The following is a 17,129-nucleotide window of genomic DNA, read 5'->3' on the forward strand; positions in this document are numbered from 1 at the left end:
CAGGGTCAGCCCCATGTTTCACGATTATCATTACAGGGAAGCGGGGTCCTCCGGAATAACCAAGATGCCGATGCTGATCCTAGAAGAGGAATGAACCCTACACACAAAAAACAACCAGTGCCCACTATGGTGACCTGGAAAGTCCCACTGTCATCTGGGATAGCTCCAAGATGGTGTGTGGCACACAAAAGCCTAAATGCATCTTTATACCGTTCTTTCTCTGCAGGTCTATAATTATTCCCTGTATTAATTTGCAAGAGGTAGCATAACAAAGTACCGTAGATTCAGAGCTTAAACAACAGATTTTTTTTCCCTCCCTAATAACTGGGGAAGCTGGAAGTCCAAGATCAAGATGTGGGCAGGACTGGTTTCCTCTGAGACCTGTCTCCCTTTGGTGCTCTTTGGAGCCTTGAGTGTCTTCCTAATATTGTTCCTCTGTGAGTGTTTGGGTCCCACCCTCCTCTTCTTATGGGGACACTAGTTCATTGGAGCAGGATGCACTCTGGTGATTTTATTTTCACTTAATCATTTCTTTAAAGCTTCTTATTTCCATATAAAGCCACATTCTGAGGTGGGGGGATTAGAGTTCTGCATATAAATTTGGAAAGTTGATTCAATTCAGCCCATTACACTCCCTCTCTCCTTTATTTATCCATGTAAGAAACAGGACACTGAGGATGTGTGTGCCTTGTCCCCAATCCCAGGGCTGTTCTGTGGAACTCCAGAGGTGGTCCCTGCTGTCCCCACCACACTCTGATAATGTGTGTGCCCACTGACTAAGCCAGTCACCAGGCTCCCCCTCCTGAAGAGCACATTGTAAATCCACCTTTGTCTCAGCGCCTAGCACAAAGCCAGACACCCAGCAGATGATGCTCTTGAAATTATTTCTTGAAAGGGATGAAACAGAAAAGAAAAAAAAAGAAAAAAAAAATCCTTCTAAACAATTTTAAGAGATCTAACTAAAAGGGAAAGAGGATAGGCACACAAACTCATGATTTGAAGAGATAAAGACTCTTTAGAAGGCGAAAAATGATGAGCCCTATGGATGTGTAAATGAGCTCCAGGAAGAACTAATCAGAAGGGCAAATTACAAAACAGAAAAAGACTCAAACAAGTGAGGGGAGAACAGTGAATATTTCAGTGTCTTTCGTTCATAAGAAATTCATGAGCAACTTGTGCTGGAAATTTTGTTGGTTTTGGTGGTGGGAGAGAATTGTAAATATGTATAATATGTAAATACCTCTTATAATAAAAGCTCATGAAGATAAATGAGCCTGTCTGCCGTAGAGATGTGAGCCGTATAAGATGTTAATATAACTGCCGTCATTCTAGAAATTACCATAATGCTTACAGGACTTACAAAAAATGCATAAATACCAGAAAACACACGCACACAAGCCTCTTTTTTTTTTTGTATCTTTTTTCCTTTTTTTTTAATTTTAATTTTTTTTTTAATGAGAGAAAAATAACCTTCACTTCAGTGAAACCAGACGACTTTGGGAGTTGGACCTCTATGGGTTCATATATGATTTCTTTTCGCCACAAGTGGCGCGACCTTGGCAAGTCCTCCAGGCCTTCTGGGACTCACTTTCCCCATCTGTGAAATGGAGACAGGATGCCTCCACACGTTTGAGAAGGGCTGAACCGGGCAGCAGGTCCGGGCAGGGGCCGCGCTCCTTCTCTAGGCGCGTGTCAATCAACAGCCCCGCCCGGCGCCCGAAGACTGAGCCCGGGGGCGGGGCGGGGCACCGGGGGCGGGGCGGGGCACCGGGGGCGGGGCGGGGCGCCCGCCGCGACGGAAGGGAGGAGCGGGCCCCCGGGCTCTAGAGCAATGACGCCTGCGCCGGGGTCCGGGGCGCGCACCCTGTGGAGGGCCTGCAACTGGCTCATGGCCGCCTTCTTCTCCCTGGCGGCCCTCGTGCAGGTCAGGCTGGCGCTGGGCGGCGGGGAACGGGACCTGTCGGGCTCCGCGCTCCGCCCCCAGGCCCAGCCTGCAGTAGTGACCAACCAGTCCGCAGAGTTGCAGGACTGGTCAGTTTGTGGGGAGGACAGGAACTGAGATCGAAGCTTGGAGAACCCCAGGGTCTCCCCACCAAAGACGCGGATGTGTTCACATGTGCAAGCCACACACCAGAGAGCCTGACTGGTTCAAATGCTGGAAGGAGCGGGGTCAGCGCATGTCACTTTGAAAGGGACCTCGGGGAAGCTGCACTAGTGCTATTCGAGACATTCTTGGTAGGGGAGCCTGAACAGATCCAAGGGCTGGGGAGAGAAAGCAGAATAAAACTCCTTACAGCCTCAGGAAATCTGCTTTCGGATCCCCTTTATGAAAGGGATAGTTTGCCTCATTTCTTGAGACTGGAGGGTCCTTAGAAAATACCCATTCTAGGTTTGGTGCGTCCTCTTCAGAGTTCCCGAGCAGTTTCTTTTTAAAACCTGCTGTGTTCAGCCAGAAACCCCTTCAGCGGTCCTGATCAGCTAGACTAGCACATGAATAAAGGAGCAGACCAAACAGGAATAGACAGGGCGGTACATCTGCTAACGTGTCCTTGTTTTGCATTCTAGGTCAATGATCCAGACGCAGAACTGTGGGTGGTGAGTATGAGCCGCTTTCAAAATTTTCCTCCATTCAACAGGATTGTGTGGCTGCACAAAACACGCGCTCTTATCTCTTTGTCTCTCCTCTCTGCTTCACTTACTTAAAAACTTAGAAATCAAAACCTTTGTCAAGCTCTGTTTCCCTTGTATTTTTAGAGGGGGGAGAATCAGTGTGATAAGGTGTGGTGTGGTGGTGGGCGGGGCGGGGTTAGGGGTGGAGAATTCCAAACTCTGAGGACAGAGGTCTTTTCCACATCACCTTAATTATACTAGACTTAATAACAGTATGACTAGGTATCATTTGCCAAGTGCCAAGTTTTCTAGTCACTTTCCATGCATTATTGCTAACCTTTATGACAACCATCTAGAGGGTGTGTGTAGATTATAGGCAAACACCTGAGTATCCACAGATGTTTAGTATCCTGGGGCTGAGGGTAGGGGTGGTCCTAAAACCAATTTTCATGGATACCAAGGGACAGCTGTATTCCCTTTGAATAGATGGCCTGAAGACCCTGTTCTAGGGCCTAGAGGAGACCTCTCAGCATCCAGTAAACTAACTGTTCCTTATGAGTTACCATCCAGAAACTCTAGCAAGCATTGGAATGGGGAATGATAGGCTTTAGTTCTGTGGTTCTGTTAACTGAGTGAATTATTTTTATAGAAACTAATTAAACTCCACAAAACCTAGAGCATTCATTTAACCAGTGCTCCTGAAACATCTACTACATTTCCTGAAACATCTGAATTTTGCCCAGTGTCTTTGAATATAGAAGCACAAAGCTGTAGAGCATCACAGGGGAAATGATTCTTAGATTTTGGAATAATGTTGACCGTGTACAGAATGAGCAGCCAACGAGAGCTCTGGGAACTGTATGTAAAATTCTAGTCCTTTTTTAGTGCAGTAGAGAACCACCTTCTCATATTGCCTGTAATCCAATTTCACATTCCCCTGAATCAAATCAGATTGTCTCTTCCTTAGCACTTTGGTTCATATCCTAGGTTCCAAATATTATTTCCCTGCAGACAAATGTCAGATTTCAAACTTAATGTTGAATTTCTGAAAGATTGCAAGATATATCTGCCTGTATATCATGCTACTCCTCAAATATGCCGAAGCTCCTACCCATATCTTTCTCCCCAAAACTCATTCCTCCTCCTGACTTAGCCATGTCTATTAGCAGAATCATTCACTGAGTCATCCTTGACATCTCTGTGTTCCTTACCCACTATCTTTGAAATCCCCTCAACAAACAAAATAAAAAGCAGTTTAATGAAAATAATCTAGGTCCAATTGCTTACCTGTGTAGTGCCTGTACATTTTATCTTTCACTTCAAGTTTAGGATACATAATATGAAAAACAAATTTCATGTCCCCAAAAATCTCCCTCATTCCCAGTTCAGTCCTCCATTACTTCTTCTGTAGGCATTTTATTTATTTATTTATTTATTTATTTATTTATTTATTTTTGGCAGTACCTGGGATTGAATTTAGGGCCTTGCACATGCTACGCAAGTGTTCTACCACTGAGCTATATCCCCAGCCCCATTACCTCCTCTATGGACCCCTGGATTGACTTCCCAACTCTTCTGTTTACTTCTAATCTTCTATTCCTAGAATATTTCCTGTATGTCACTGTCTGCTCCAAAAACTTTTGTCATTTCTCCATCTAAGTCAAAACTCCCCAATTTGGATTTGAGGTCCATCATAGTACGGCTCAGCCACCTTCCAATCATGGTCCAGCAAGCATGATTACTGTACCTTGACCCTAGAATTTCTGTATGTCATATTCTACCCAAGCTTCAAGGACTGTCTGTCCTCCAAATGCTATTTCATCTGACAAAATCTGCCACCTTCCCAAAAGTTCTGACCATTCTTCCTTTGCACCCTATTACGGCACCAACACATTCAGTTTTGCATTACAGTTGGTTTTGTGTATCCCAGGAGGACAAGGGCAGTTCTTTCCTCTCCTTGGGACCCTTTAGGCAACCTAACATAGAGCCTCCATTATAGAAATTCTTTCTGCATTGATTGACCCTTAAATGGATGGGAGAATAAGTAGATGCACAGATGAACAATTACTAGGTCATTGTACCTGGCGGGCTGGTACTGTATCCAACTCATTTCCTCGTTCCCTAGGATGGAAAATCTGATTAGAATATCTCGCTTAAAAAGTCCGAAGATAGCTGATCAACAGTGTCATCAACAGTCTGAATTTTCTTCCATCCTCATGTTTAGAGAATGGCTGCTGCAACTCTGCAAACATCTCATCTCCAGAAAAGTGTATCCCAAGTAGGAAGAAGCAAAGCAGAGCCAAATAAGCTTTCTTCCTGTGCTTTCGTCACTTTTATGAGAGAGAAAAATGTTTTCCAACAAGTCCCTTGGACAGTTTGTACATATCAGTATTGCATATTGTCAGGGCTCCATTCTATTTGGGCAGCATCCATACATACTGGTTGCTAAATGCTTTTTGTATATTATTAGCCTTACCCCTGGAAGATGTCTCCTTATATTTCATTGCTGGAACATGAACACTCAGAGCCCTAAAAGAGACTGGGAAAATGGTTTTTGTAGGGACAGGTGGACAAAGGAGAGTGGTATTAGGAATGACTGCCATGGTAATAATTGTGTGTTGAATTAAACTAATTATTGCAAATGAATAACATGATACCCTTCATTATTTTTCTTAATTCCAGCAAAAATATAAAAGACCATTTCAAGTGGGTTCTACTGAGTTCATGATTACTTTTATTATGCAGTTTTAACTTGTGTACTGGAAACAGTTATTTTCAGTCTTTCTGCTCTCCATAATTTTTTATCTAATTCAAGACAGAGAAAAGCATCTAAATAAGGATTAATGTGTCACAACTGCCACGACAAACTGTTATTTAAAGGACTGTTTTGTTCCTATGTTTCCATACACTGAAATAAGGTTTTAGCCTGCTTAATCTATTTATGACAGATCTCCAATGAATTGAATGTCTCTAAGTGTGGTCCTTGGCAAAACAGCAGTAGCACCCATGGGACCTTGTTAGAGTAGCAGGATCCTGGGTCCTCCCCAAACCTGCAGAATTAGAATCTATAATTTTAAGAAGATCTCCAGATGATTCCTATGCACATTAAAGTTTGGACAGTGCTGTTCTAACCTTAAGTAGCGTGATCCTCCACCTTAAGAGATTACCTGATTTGCAAATATCACTATTAGGAAAGATGAACACAGGGTCTGTAATCCAAATGTTCTCTCTGCCCAAGCACAAGACAGACACTTTTATAATGAAAACAAATCACATAAAATGTACAGCTCTCACAACTTCCAAATAAACTAAAGGTTTGACATAAGCATTGCAGTTGATGTGGGTAAGCAACTACATTTCTAGGAAAGTTCCCATGCTTCTTATAAGACTACCTTTCCTACTTTTTCTGTGTCCACAACACAAATACACGGTAGAAAGTTTGGCCACAGTCTGCTTGCTACAAATGAGGCTTGGGAACAGGGCTTCTTTAGGGCCAGTCTTCTAATTTCCAAACAATTACCTGTTTCAAAAAGAACCTGATCTTAATGTTGGATACAATCCATAAATTTTTAGAATATTTGATGTGGCCTCACAGAGATGGTCTATTGGTTCATCCCAGCAGGGCCATCTAGCTAATCATGGCTGTCCCTGCTCTACTTTTCAAAGAACATTTCTTTTATACAAGTGGGGAAGGTCATTTGTGCCAGGTTTCTGTTTGAGACTAAAAGGCTCAGGGGTCACTCCAGGAAAATTGGGTTAACTGGGCTGTGCAAAATAACTACACAAGAGACACAAATACCTTTTTCTTTGGGGTCGCTGTGACGGCTCCTCTGACTTTAAGGGTCCGCAGGAAGAGAGAGAAAGAGGACATGCACTAACCTCATATTTTATAGAGGAGAAGCTATTCAAATGAGGCAAGGGGTCAGGTTTCAGGGTGCTGAGTGTATCTTCACGATGTCCACTGTCAGCAGGTTGACTGACACCTGGGTAGGCCACACCCAAGGGCACAGTAAGAGAAGGGGACACACATACAAGGCACTTCATGGAAGATTCTATCCTAAACAGGGCAAGGGGTTATATTACAAAGGAACAGGTGAGCATAGCTCCACCTATGGGGCTATAGGAAGACATGCCCAGGCACGAAGACAGTCACTTGAACCATAGAAGAGCAGGGCAGTGTAGCAGCATGGGTGCCTGACGCCACGTCGCCCAGCAGGAGAATTAACTCAGTCACGTGCGTGCGAGGTTGAGGTTGGTCTCCCACACATTTGGGCCTCAGATTTTCTTAGAAGACACTGGGGAGTCCACGTGTCTTAAGATCCAGATTTTATGCTCAATGATAGAGCTTGAAGATGAATGAGCCTTTCCTGAAATAGCTGAGGGTAAAATTACAACCCAACACGGTCATCAGGTTATACAAGCAATTCATTCTGAAACCTAGAGGTGAATAACGGCTGATTTCATCTTTGTTTTTATTCTAGATACATCTGAACATCTCATATGCTGGGCATACATCTTAACCCATATATCTCCTCTTTTTTGCTAACAGGTGGTATATGCTGTACCTGCAGTACTGACCCTGCTTGTAGGAGTTAACCCTCTTGTCACAGGTATGACCGCTGGATTCTGAATAGAGATTCAGCAAATCAGATTTTCTTGTAACAGTGCTAAACTACCTGCTAATCTCCCAGGAAAAGCACAGGACTCTCTAGGGATTTCTTCTCATTTCTGATAACAAGAAGGGGCTAATGCTAATCTAGATCATCCTTACCAGTCTTAGGAAAACTTCACAAGGACTCGAAATAGTAAGCTATTCTTTATCAATTTGAACCCAAGACTTCTCATGCTGACATAGAATAGTGGTTATGTCGTTTAGCCCATAAGAGAGAAGAATTGCAATCACTGCATTGATTTCTTAAGCCACCACACTAATATAAAACCAGCACAGACATAAATGCTTATCCTGTGTTCTCATACTCAGTGGCAGTCAATGCCTACTATATGTTTATTATTTATAACCCTTTGTGAACTCATTTTCCTTACAAGTTCTTTGTAGGGTAATATCACTCCCATGAATTTTTTTTTACTTTGAATTTATTTAAAATCTATATGTATGAGGTGCCGCTTATGAATAAATTGTTTATAATGTGTATCATAAATCTCTATGTATATCATTTCTAATCTCCTTAAATATCATCATAGTACCTGTAGCAATGTATTGTACATTTTTATATTTCTTCCTACCACACTTCTTAAAAGTAGGTTTATATCATATGCTTTTGCATAAACCTAAATGTATACAAGTCTTAATCCTTTCAGGTTGCTATACCAAAAGTATCAAAGACTAGGCAGTTTATAAGCAATAGAAATTTATTTTCCCAGTTCCGGAGGCTGGAAAGTCCAAGATTAAAGCACCAGCAAATTTGGTGTCTGATGAGAGTCCTCCCTCCATGGTAGAAGGGACAAAGAAAACTTCTAAGATCTGTTTTTATAAGGGCACAAATCCCAGTCATGAGAGCTGTACCTTTATGAACTGATTACTTCCCAAACGCCCATCTCCTAATACTACCATCTTAAGGGTTAGGATTCCAATGTATGAATTTGAGGGAGACACAAGTATTCAGTCCTTACTTATATGGCCAGGCATACAGAAGGTACTCAATGGTTGCTGAATAAAAGAATGACTGTAAAGCAGAGCTTTGTCATATATTTATTCTGGAACCAGCTTCTTAAGATTCTCTCTCTCTCTCTCTCTCTCTCTCTCTCTCTCTATATATATATATATATATATATATATATATATATATATATATAGAGAGAGAGAGAGAGAGATGGGTATATCCCGGGGGTGTATATATGTAAAAAATGAACTTAAAATAACTGGTTTATTTTAATAACTGGTTTGTATTGCCTATAGACTACCTAACTCAATGCAACAGTATCTTATAATGAAAAAAAAATGTGTGTGCGTGTTTTTTTTTTTATTCTTTACTTTCTCTACAACAGCTTCTAACTAGTAGGGCTCAGATACTTTTAGAATAAAGACTAATGATTGCCATGTTGAAAAAGTCTAACTCCTTGGAAGCTCTGGGCTCCTCCTATAGGCCCTTAGATCTGTGTCTGCATCTTTAAGGTGAATTGGTTAGGGCTCCTTTAGTGATAAGCCAGAAGGAACAGAACTCTCAAGTGTTATGACCCAAGAAGAAACATACTGGTACAGTTTGCTGGAAAGGCTGCAGATGGTGGTGGACCCAGAACTTCTCTCCATCTCCCTTTCCACCACCTGCAGATCTGACCTCACTCCTGGGCTCCACTTGGTAGCTCTGCAGCTCCCCGGTCACTACATCAGCACACTAAGTCCAACAGAATAGATGTTCTGTTTCTGCACCCTACAAACATCTCAGAATTGTGTTATTGGCCCTGATGCGTCATCTGTTTATCCTGAACCAAATCACTGTGCCTAAGGGAGTGAATGCTTTGGTGGACCTATCTAAGGTCCAGTTTGCTGGCACACATGGACTAGGGGTTGAAAAGGATGGATCCCCAAACAAAATAAGGGTTGGCATCATAGGAAGGAGAGATGCTAGGCAACCAACCAAGAAAAGTCCATTGATGTTTACAATTAATGCTCTAACCTATGTTGTCCCTCAAAAAGAAAGTGTTTTGTTGTTGTTTCTGAATGCCTTTCTTGAAAGCAGATTATGACAATACAAGCACAAACAGGTCATCAAGATATGAATTTTTAGGTCACTTTATTTGGAAGAGTGTCTCTGCAGTCCACATATCGTTTTGCCTGGTGTGGGCCGCTGGCTTGGCGTACCACTTCTTACTTCACACCCAACATAACATCTTACATGAAGAGGAAGGCAGGTGAGTAGGGACTTTGGCTCTTTGGAGGGGTGGAGCAGAACTGAGAGATCTTTTATTCTTTTACAATGCCACCTTATCTATGCACAGTGATGATTTCATTCCCCCCACCACTATACCATAAGGAGCAGGGAAGGTATTATATCCTCCAGAAGCTAATGAAACTGAGGAAGTGGTGTAGCCAGGATTTAAACCCAGCACTCCTATGAGACTCCATGATCACCATTACCCATAGTCATTACCTAATCCATTATATAACTGTCAGGTAGTTGACCTTGATCTCCTTATAAAGAGCAAGGTTACAATACAATAACAGTCTAATCTGATAAGGTGATAACTGCTAGTATTCTGACTCAATTCTGATGAAGTCAAAATCATGTCTACAATTGTGAGCAGCCACCTCAGAGGACAATATTTTAAATCAGCCTCTGCTAGCCCTGCCCTGCTGTGTCTTGTGTCATTTTCTTCCTTTTGTCATAACCATTTGTTCCTATTTTAGCAACAGTTCCTTCACATCCTTCCACCCTTGATTCTCAGTCATATTAAGAGCCCCTTTATTTTATTTTCTACACCCTGTTGGCATCTGCCAACATTGACCCTCAAAGACCTGTAAGGCATCCCTGATATGGTGTGGCTTTGCCATGGTAACTTTATTTAGGATCTCTTACTGGAAAACTGGAGAGCAAATCCAGCTTGGTCTGTCAACCAAATGGGTTAAATTGCTTCCAACTTGAAGCCCAGGAGTTATGCTGAACTCAAGGTGGGGCTTCCAATGTACTATGGCTAAATGATTTTATTTAGTACTCTTTGTAAAAAGTATGTGCTTATAATATTACATATCTAGAAGCATATATCCACCCCCAAATTGTTAGTGTGATTCATTCTAAAACCCATTCCTCTGCCATAAGAAGTGTCCCAGTCTCCTGCAGTATGTATTATAAATTATGCATTGGTTTGAGCTCATCCACTGAAAGCTCTAAAACATGTAAAAATAATGATTAATCAAATATGAGATTACTTTCTGCATTTTACTGTCCTTCCAGTAACCTAGAGTAAGAATCTGAGTGTTTTCTTGTTGTTTGGTACTGGGGACTGAACCCAGGGGTACTTTACCACTGAGCTATATCCCTAGTCTCTTTATTTTTTTTATTATGAGACAGGGTCTCATTAAGTTGCTTAGGGCCTTGCTAAGTTGCCGAAGCTGCCCTTGAACTTGTGATCCTCTTACTTCAGCCTCCTGTGTTGCTGGGATCCACAGACATGAGCCATTATGCCCAACTCTGAGTGGGTTTTTAGATACTTAATTCTGGAGGGCACACTTTATAAATTTAGGCAACAATCATGGATCTCATATCTGCCCCTTTATTTGAAACATATCTTCATATAGGCTTTAAATTCTGAAATAAAGTAATTTATGAATCATGAGCATATTTGAAAATATCCTATAGATGCTTTATATTTTGAGGGAAAGTTACCTAATCAGAATGCACTATCAAGTGGTCATGGAGACAATGTGCTAATACGTTTCTCACTTGCAGCCACTTCAAAAATTTGAAATATATGCTATTTTTACAGGGAGCTGTCTGGTCTGGTGATTATCACAGCATGGATGAGCCTCTGCCACAGTTCATCAAAGTAAGTTTTCAAGTCATTAAAGTCAGATACCCCTAGGGTTGATAAAATCAGGTAGTAAGTGAAACTTCACCAATCAATGAAAAAAGGAATCTTCTGAAAGAAATTACTCCTTTTCCTAAGGAAAACTGATCAATAATCAAATAATAGTTGATTCAAATGTTCATAATAATTCATATGATCATGAAAACCATAGTTTCCTATGTACCCAGTTGCCAGACTAAAGAGCATTCTTTAAGAAGGAAAATGACCTCTGAAGGAAGCTTGAAGATTCAGGAAAGCTTTAATAGTATCTGCATCACCTTTTAATCATGGCAAAATCTCTAGTGTCTGTGACTTCAACATAGCTGATTTATCTTACAATACAAAATAGCAAATTTTTGTTGGGTTTGGAGATAGAATCCAAGGGCACTTTACCACTGAATACATCCCCAAGGCTTCTTTGTTTTGTGACAAGGTCTCATTAAATTGCTGAAGGCCTTGCTAAGTTGCTGAGGCTGGCCTCTAACTTCCTCTAATCTTCCTGCCTCAGCTTCCCATACAAAATAGCACTTTAATAACAATTCTCAAAATAACAAGTATGGCTACTGAAAACAGGTTTTGTGTTTGTTTTTGTCATTAGGGTATATCTCACTAACAGATACATTCAAATTATCAGGATAGTTCAGGGATAGTGGCTCTGTGTATTGATGCCACCAAAGTGAATACATAGATTGATTTATTTCTGGGGATAATTTTACTAAAAATTTATTGATTTTTCTAATTATGTAAAATACCCACATGGTTCCAAAGCTAAATCTACAAAATAAGATATATTCAAAGAATATAGCTTCTCTATCCCCCTGACCCTATATATCCCATGGTTTTACAAGTGTAGCAAATTATGTGCATTTATTTGTATTCCTACTCATCTCAGTTGCATCCCCTTTGCTTTCTCACTTACTACATCTTGGAGCTCATCCTATAGTATCACATAAAGAATATTCCTTTGAGAGATACCTGGATTATTCACCCAGCTTTTTCCTTTAGATGATACTCAGTATTTTGCTATTGAAAAATAGTGCTGCACTGTGATACAAAGAAAGCATTCAATAATTACTACTTTTAAAAAAATAAAAACTAATATCTTTATTCTTGTATCTAACATATTTTTACTGTCATGTCTTTGGAATGAATTCCTGGAAGTGGGACTGCTGGGTTCCAGTACAACTGCAGAGTTAATATTTCAGTGTGCTCTTGAATTCTCCTCCATTGGAGCTGTTCCATTTTGTATCCCCCCACCACGCCCCAGCCAAGGGTGAAAGTGCCTGATCCTCAGAAGCTTCTCCAAAAGAGAATGCTATCAAATTTTTAAATCATTACTAATTAGATAATTAAGAAAGGTATCATTTTAACTTGTATTTCTCTTATGAAGAGCAAAGGTGGGAACATTTTCATATGGTTAATATGTTAAATAAAGATGTTATATACTTCTATCACAATATACATAGCACCTATGTGTATTTTTAAAACAAATTTGAATTTTCTATGAAATGTTAGTTTATCTCTGGGAGATACAGGATTAACCTGAGTCTTCCTCAAGTTATTAGTCTTCTCTATTTTTAGAAGCTTTTTATATATTATAGCTAGTGAACTTTTTCTCTAAGTTAAAAAAATATATATATATATATATTGTATTTTCTATTGCACTTTATTTTGTTTCTGAAAAGTAGCATAAAAAGCTTGTTGTTGTTGTTTTAGTAAAACCAAATTTATCCACTGTTTTCCTTATTAATTCTGCATTTGGAGCCATAGTTAAGAAAATATACCTCCCTCTCAAGTTGTAAAGCAACTTCCATACATCTTCTTCTAATTCAGATGTGGTTTCACTTTTGTATTTAAGTCTTTAGAATTTATCCTGGTGTAATGAGATAAAGAATGGGACCAACATTTTCTTTTTGCATATAGTTTTCTGTTTATCTCAGCACCATTTATTAAAAATTGGCTTTAAGATGCCAAAGCACTTTTTAATGACAAAAGTTTCCCCTCATCAAGGCAAACAGAAAAGGAGAAAACAATTAAATGAAAACTTGACCTAAAAAAAAAAGAGAGAATTAACAAGGCCAAATTTATAGATTCTCTAAAATGATTTATAACATTGATCTGCCCTGGCAAGACGAAAATGAAAATAAAAAATCAAGAGGAGGCACAAATAACAAATACCAGGGATGAAAGAAAGAACAGTATGACATATCTAACAGATATTTTAAAATTTATAAGAGGATATAATGAACTACTTTATGCCAGTAAATTTGAAAATAAAGATTAAGAAAACAAATTCCTTAAAAGTACAATTGACCAAAACGTTTACAGAAGAAATACAAATCCCATAACTATGAAATAAATTGAATACAGAATTTATATTTTTTCCTAAAAGAAAACTCCAAACCTGGATGGCATAGCTGGAAAAATCTAACATTCTTGGAGAAATCATACCCACAATCAACAAAGACTTCCAGAAAAAGTAAAAGAAGAAATGCTTTCCATCTCATTTTATGAGAGAAACTAGTAATCTTGAAACCACATCTTGCCAAGAACATTATAAGACAAAGAGAATTTTACAGTACTCTTACCCATGACCACAGATGGAAAAATCTTGAAAAAAAAATAACCAAATCCTACAATATAGAACCCAACCAACAAGTTGGCTTTATTCTAGTAATTATAATTAACACTACAAAACCTACCAATGTTTTCTACATTGATAGAGTAAGAAAGTGAAGTATCTTGAACTATACAGAAAGAGCATTTGATAAAACTCAGTATTCAATCATGATAAAAGCTCTTACAATATAGGTTTAGAAGGGAAGTTAATCTGATAAACAGTATCTACACCAATGTATGATAGTTGATGAACAGTAAACTTTTCCTGTGAAATCAGGAATGAGATAAATTAGTTATTTCTGCGATTTCTCAACACTGTTTTAGCTATTGTAGCCCATACATTAAGGCAAGAAAAGGAAATAAAAGGCTCAAGGATTGAAAACAAACTTATTTGTTGGTGATATTACTGCATATAAAGAAAAAAGGATCTAAGAGATTATTAAAATTAATAAGTGAGTTTAGCATGATGCCAGGTTTCTAAGTAAATATACAAAAACAAACTACATTTCCATCAGCAATTAGCAGAAGGTGGTAAAAATGAAAAGTTACTATTTATAAGAACATCAAAGTAATAAACCTCCTAGTAATAAATTTAGGAGAGATACAAAAACATTGCATGCAAAATTATAAAGAAAACCTGAAGAACTAGAGGGATAAACTACTACTGGCAAAAGGATACATAAACAAACTAATGCAACAGAGTAGAATCTAGAAACAGATCCATATGTATGTAGACCATTGACTTATGGCAAAAGTAGTACTACAGTGTAGCCAAGAAAGGCAGACTTCAATAAATAATGCCTGGACCATGAATGAAATTCCAATATGGAAAAAAAAAAAAAAACGAAACAACTTTTACCTCACAACTTTCCTAAAAATCAATCCCAGGTGGGTTATAAAGAGGAAAAACAATAAAGCTTCTAGAGAAGATAAAAATATGTTCAAGACCTTTCTAGAGAAGATAATATCTTCAAGACCTTGAGGATCTTAAGCAGGACATAAAAATCATTAGGAAAAGATCAATTTAACATTATCTAATTAATTAATGTTCTTCAAAAGAAACCATTGAGTGGAAGAACAAGGTATTTTGAACATATATAAATAAGGATTTGGTTTAACTATAAAGAATTTCTACAAATCATTGAGTGCATTATATTTTAAAATTTGAGAAGAGACCAATTAAAATGTAACTTTAACCAATTCAATCCTTACACTTGTTTCCTAAAGAATGTATAACTTTGATTGAAATTTTTAATAAAAATTTTATGTGTCTTTATAGGAATCCAGTTGGTGGAAGAATTCAGTTGGTTGTTGCTACTGCAATTGCTCTTTTCCCACTTATCTCCTGGGTCTATGTATATATAAACAAGGAAATTCGGTCTTCCTGGCCAACGCACTGCAAGACAGTATTTTAAATGAACCCAAGAATTGTATTTTAAATGAGAAATTTTAAATGAGAATTTTCAACTTTATTTTATAAACATTGGGGGAACAGGACAATTTCCCAGTTTATTTCAGGTAATTTGTGCTAATACTGAAGATGATGTTTTAAAAGTCTTTAAGAATTTTCTAAGATTGCTTACAGTACAAGGTAAGATTGGATGAAACAGTAAGAATGGGGATTCTCCGGATGCCTTTTGTAAAGGGTGTTCTTCCATAATATAATGAAAAGGCACTAGAACAAAAGTTGTGAACCATGAGTTCTTCCAGGCATCATGATGCATGCTTGTGGTCCCCACTAATCAGGAAGCTGAGGCAGGAGGATTACTTGAGGCCAGGAGTTTGAGGCCAGCCTAGGCAACACAGCAAGATTCCATCCTTCCAAAAATAATAAAGTAAATTCAGTATCTAAGTGACTTGGGCAAATATATATAGGAAATTTCCTTATCTATAAAATAGAATTAATATGTGATGGGGCCCTACTTATACAGTTGCTATCATCAAACTATGAAAATATTAACTATTTATGGATTACAAAGGGCTATCCATGAGTAAAATAGAGGAGAGCAGAGTTTGGGTAATACATTGAAGTAGAGGTTGTTCAAGAGAGGCCTATAGCCCTGAACTAATCACAGGAGAGTAAACTGGTACTGTGGTACGAAATAAATGAGGACTCAAGAAGCCAATGAACAGGCATAACTTGAAAAGAAAATGAATGAGGATTAAAAAGGAATTTGGGACCAATCAAGAAAAAAAGCAGGATATTAATTATTCATAATTACTCATTATTCTAAATGAAAAATTTATACTACTTTTTAAAAGGAATATTCAAAGTAACCCCAAGGAGAGGATTTTAGAGCTACACTCTCCCAACATGGCAGCCACTAATCACATGTTGCTACTGAGCATTTCAGATGCAGTTAGGGTAACCAAGAAAGTAAGTTTCTAATTTTTTTCTACTTACTTTTAATTTAAAAATTGACATCCAATTATTGGAAAACTGTGAAAAGGTTTTAGAACAACTTGGGCATGGGAATCTTTTTCAACTATCAATTTGGTCTGTATTTGATATCTAAATGCAGATCAAGCATTCCCAACAAAACTTTAGTATCCAAATGTAAAGTACACAGTAGATTTTAAAGACATTGTACAAAACGAGAGGATGTAAAATATTTTTATATTAATGTTAAAAAGATAATATTTTATGATAATCGGGTTAAATAAAATATGTTAATTTTACTTTTTTAAATGTGTCTATACAGTGTGTTGAATTTTGTGGTTCACCTTGCATTTCATTTGGACAGTGCTATGAATATCTGGATGGCAACTTTTTAGCTTATGCTAGCATAAAATTTGGATTTCATCTGATTAGTCAGATACTCAGTTTCATGAGATTTAGGAAATACTTTACTCAAAAATAATTAGTGGGAAGAATTAGTACCTACTTGTCAGAAAAACAAAAATGAATCTGATAGTTTTTCTTTTTATAGTCTTAAATACAACAGTAAGTATTCTATAAATATCTGTTAAATGAGGTAGGCAATTTTTTGCACGGGGGAGGGGTCGCGATGTTTTTGATACAGTGGCCACTAAACAGACATAAATTCTTCATCAACGAAAAATTAATCAAGTTGGTATTAAAGCAGCTAAAATGCAAAAGTGTAATTTATTTTAAAGGTCAATAAAATGCATATAGTACATTGGGTTTTTTTCCAGTGTCTATTTAGCTTACATGTTATTTATGACTTTTATACCTCCTTTCAAATAAGCTATTAAAGACACACACAAAGGAATGGACTCTTCGTAAACTCTCTGTATGTCCTGCTACTCCAAGTTATGCTTGATTCCTGTGCTTAAATGTTAGCAATATCCAAGATATAGTTTCATAGCATTTGCATTTCCCTAATTAGACTATGAATTCTGCAAATATTCATAGT

General features: G+C 38.2%; 1 protein-coding gene across 1 annotated transcript; it reads left to right on the forward strand.

Annotated features, from left to right (window-relative positions):
- Positions 1 to 1,822: 1,822 nt before the first annotated feature.
- Tmem220 (transmembrane protein 220) lies at positions 1,823 to 16,349 on the forward strand. Its single transcript, XM_026390600.2, has 6 exons — positions 1,823 to 1,924; positions 2,566 to 2,595; positions 7,160 to 7,220; positions 9,357 to 9,480; positions 11,053 to 11,112; positions 15,032 to 16,349. Exons 1-6 carry the CDS (start codon positions 1,832 to 1,834, stop codon positions 15,165 to 15,167), a joined length of 504 nt encoding a protein of 167 aa, XP_026246385.1. The 5' UTR covers positions 1,823 to 1,831; the 3' UTR covers positions 15,168 to 16,349.
- Positions 16,350 to 17,129: the final 780 nt, after the last annotated feature.

This window comes from Urocitellus parryii, chromosome 7 (genome assembly GCF_045843805.1).
Source record: "Urocitellus parryii isolate mUroPar1 chromosome 7, mUroPar1.hap1, whole genome shotgun sequence".
Classification (NCBI taxonomy): Eukaryota; Metazoa; Chordata; class Mammalia; order Rodentia; family Sciuridae; genus Urocitellus; species Urocitellus parryii.

Excerpts from the sequence above, each read along its gene's own strand:
- Tmem220 (XM_026390600.2), top strand. The coding sequence starts at position 1,832 with ATGACGCCTGCGCCGGGGTCCGGGGCGCGCACCCTGTGGAGGGCCTGC. Across the intron at positions 1,925-2,565 it reads CCCTGGCGGCCCTCGTGCAG|GTCAATGATCCAGACGCAGA; the intron begins GTCAGGCTGGCG and ends TTTGCATTCTAG. Across the intron at positions 9,481-11,052 it reads TTACATGAAGAGGAAGGCAG|GGAGCTGTCTGGTCTGGTGA; the intron begins GTGAGTAGGGAC and ends CTATTTTTACAG.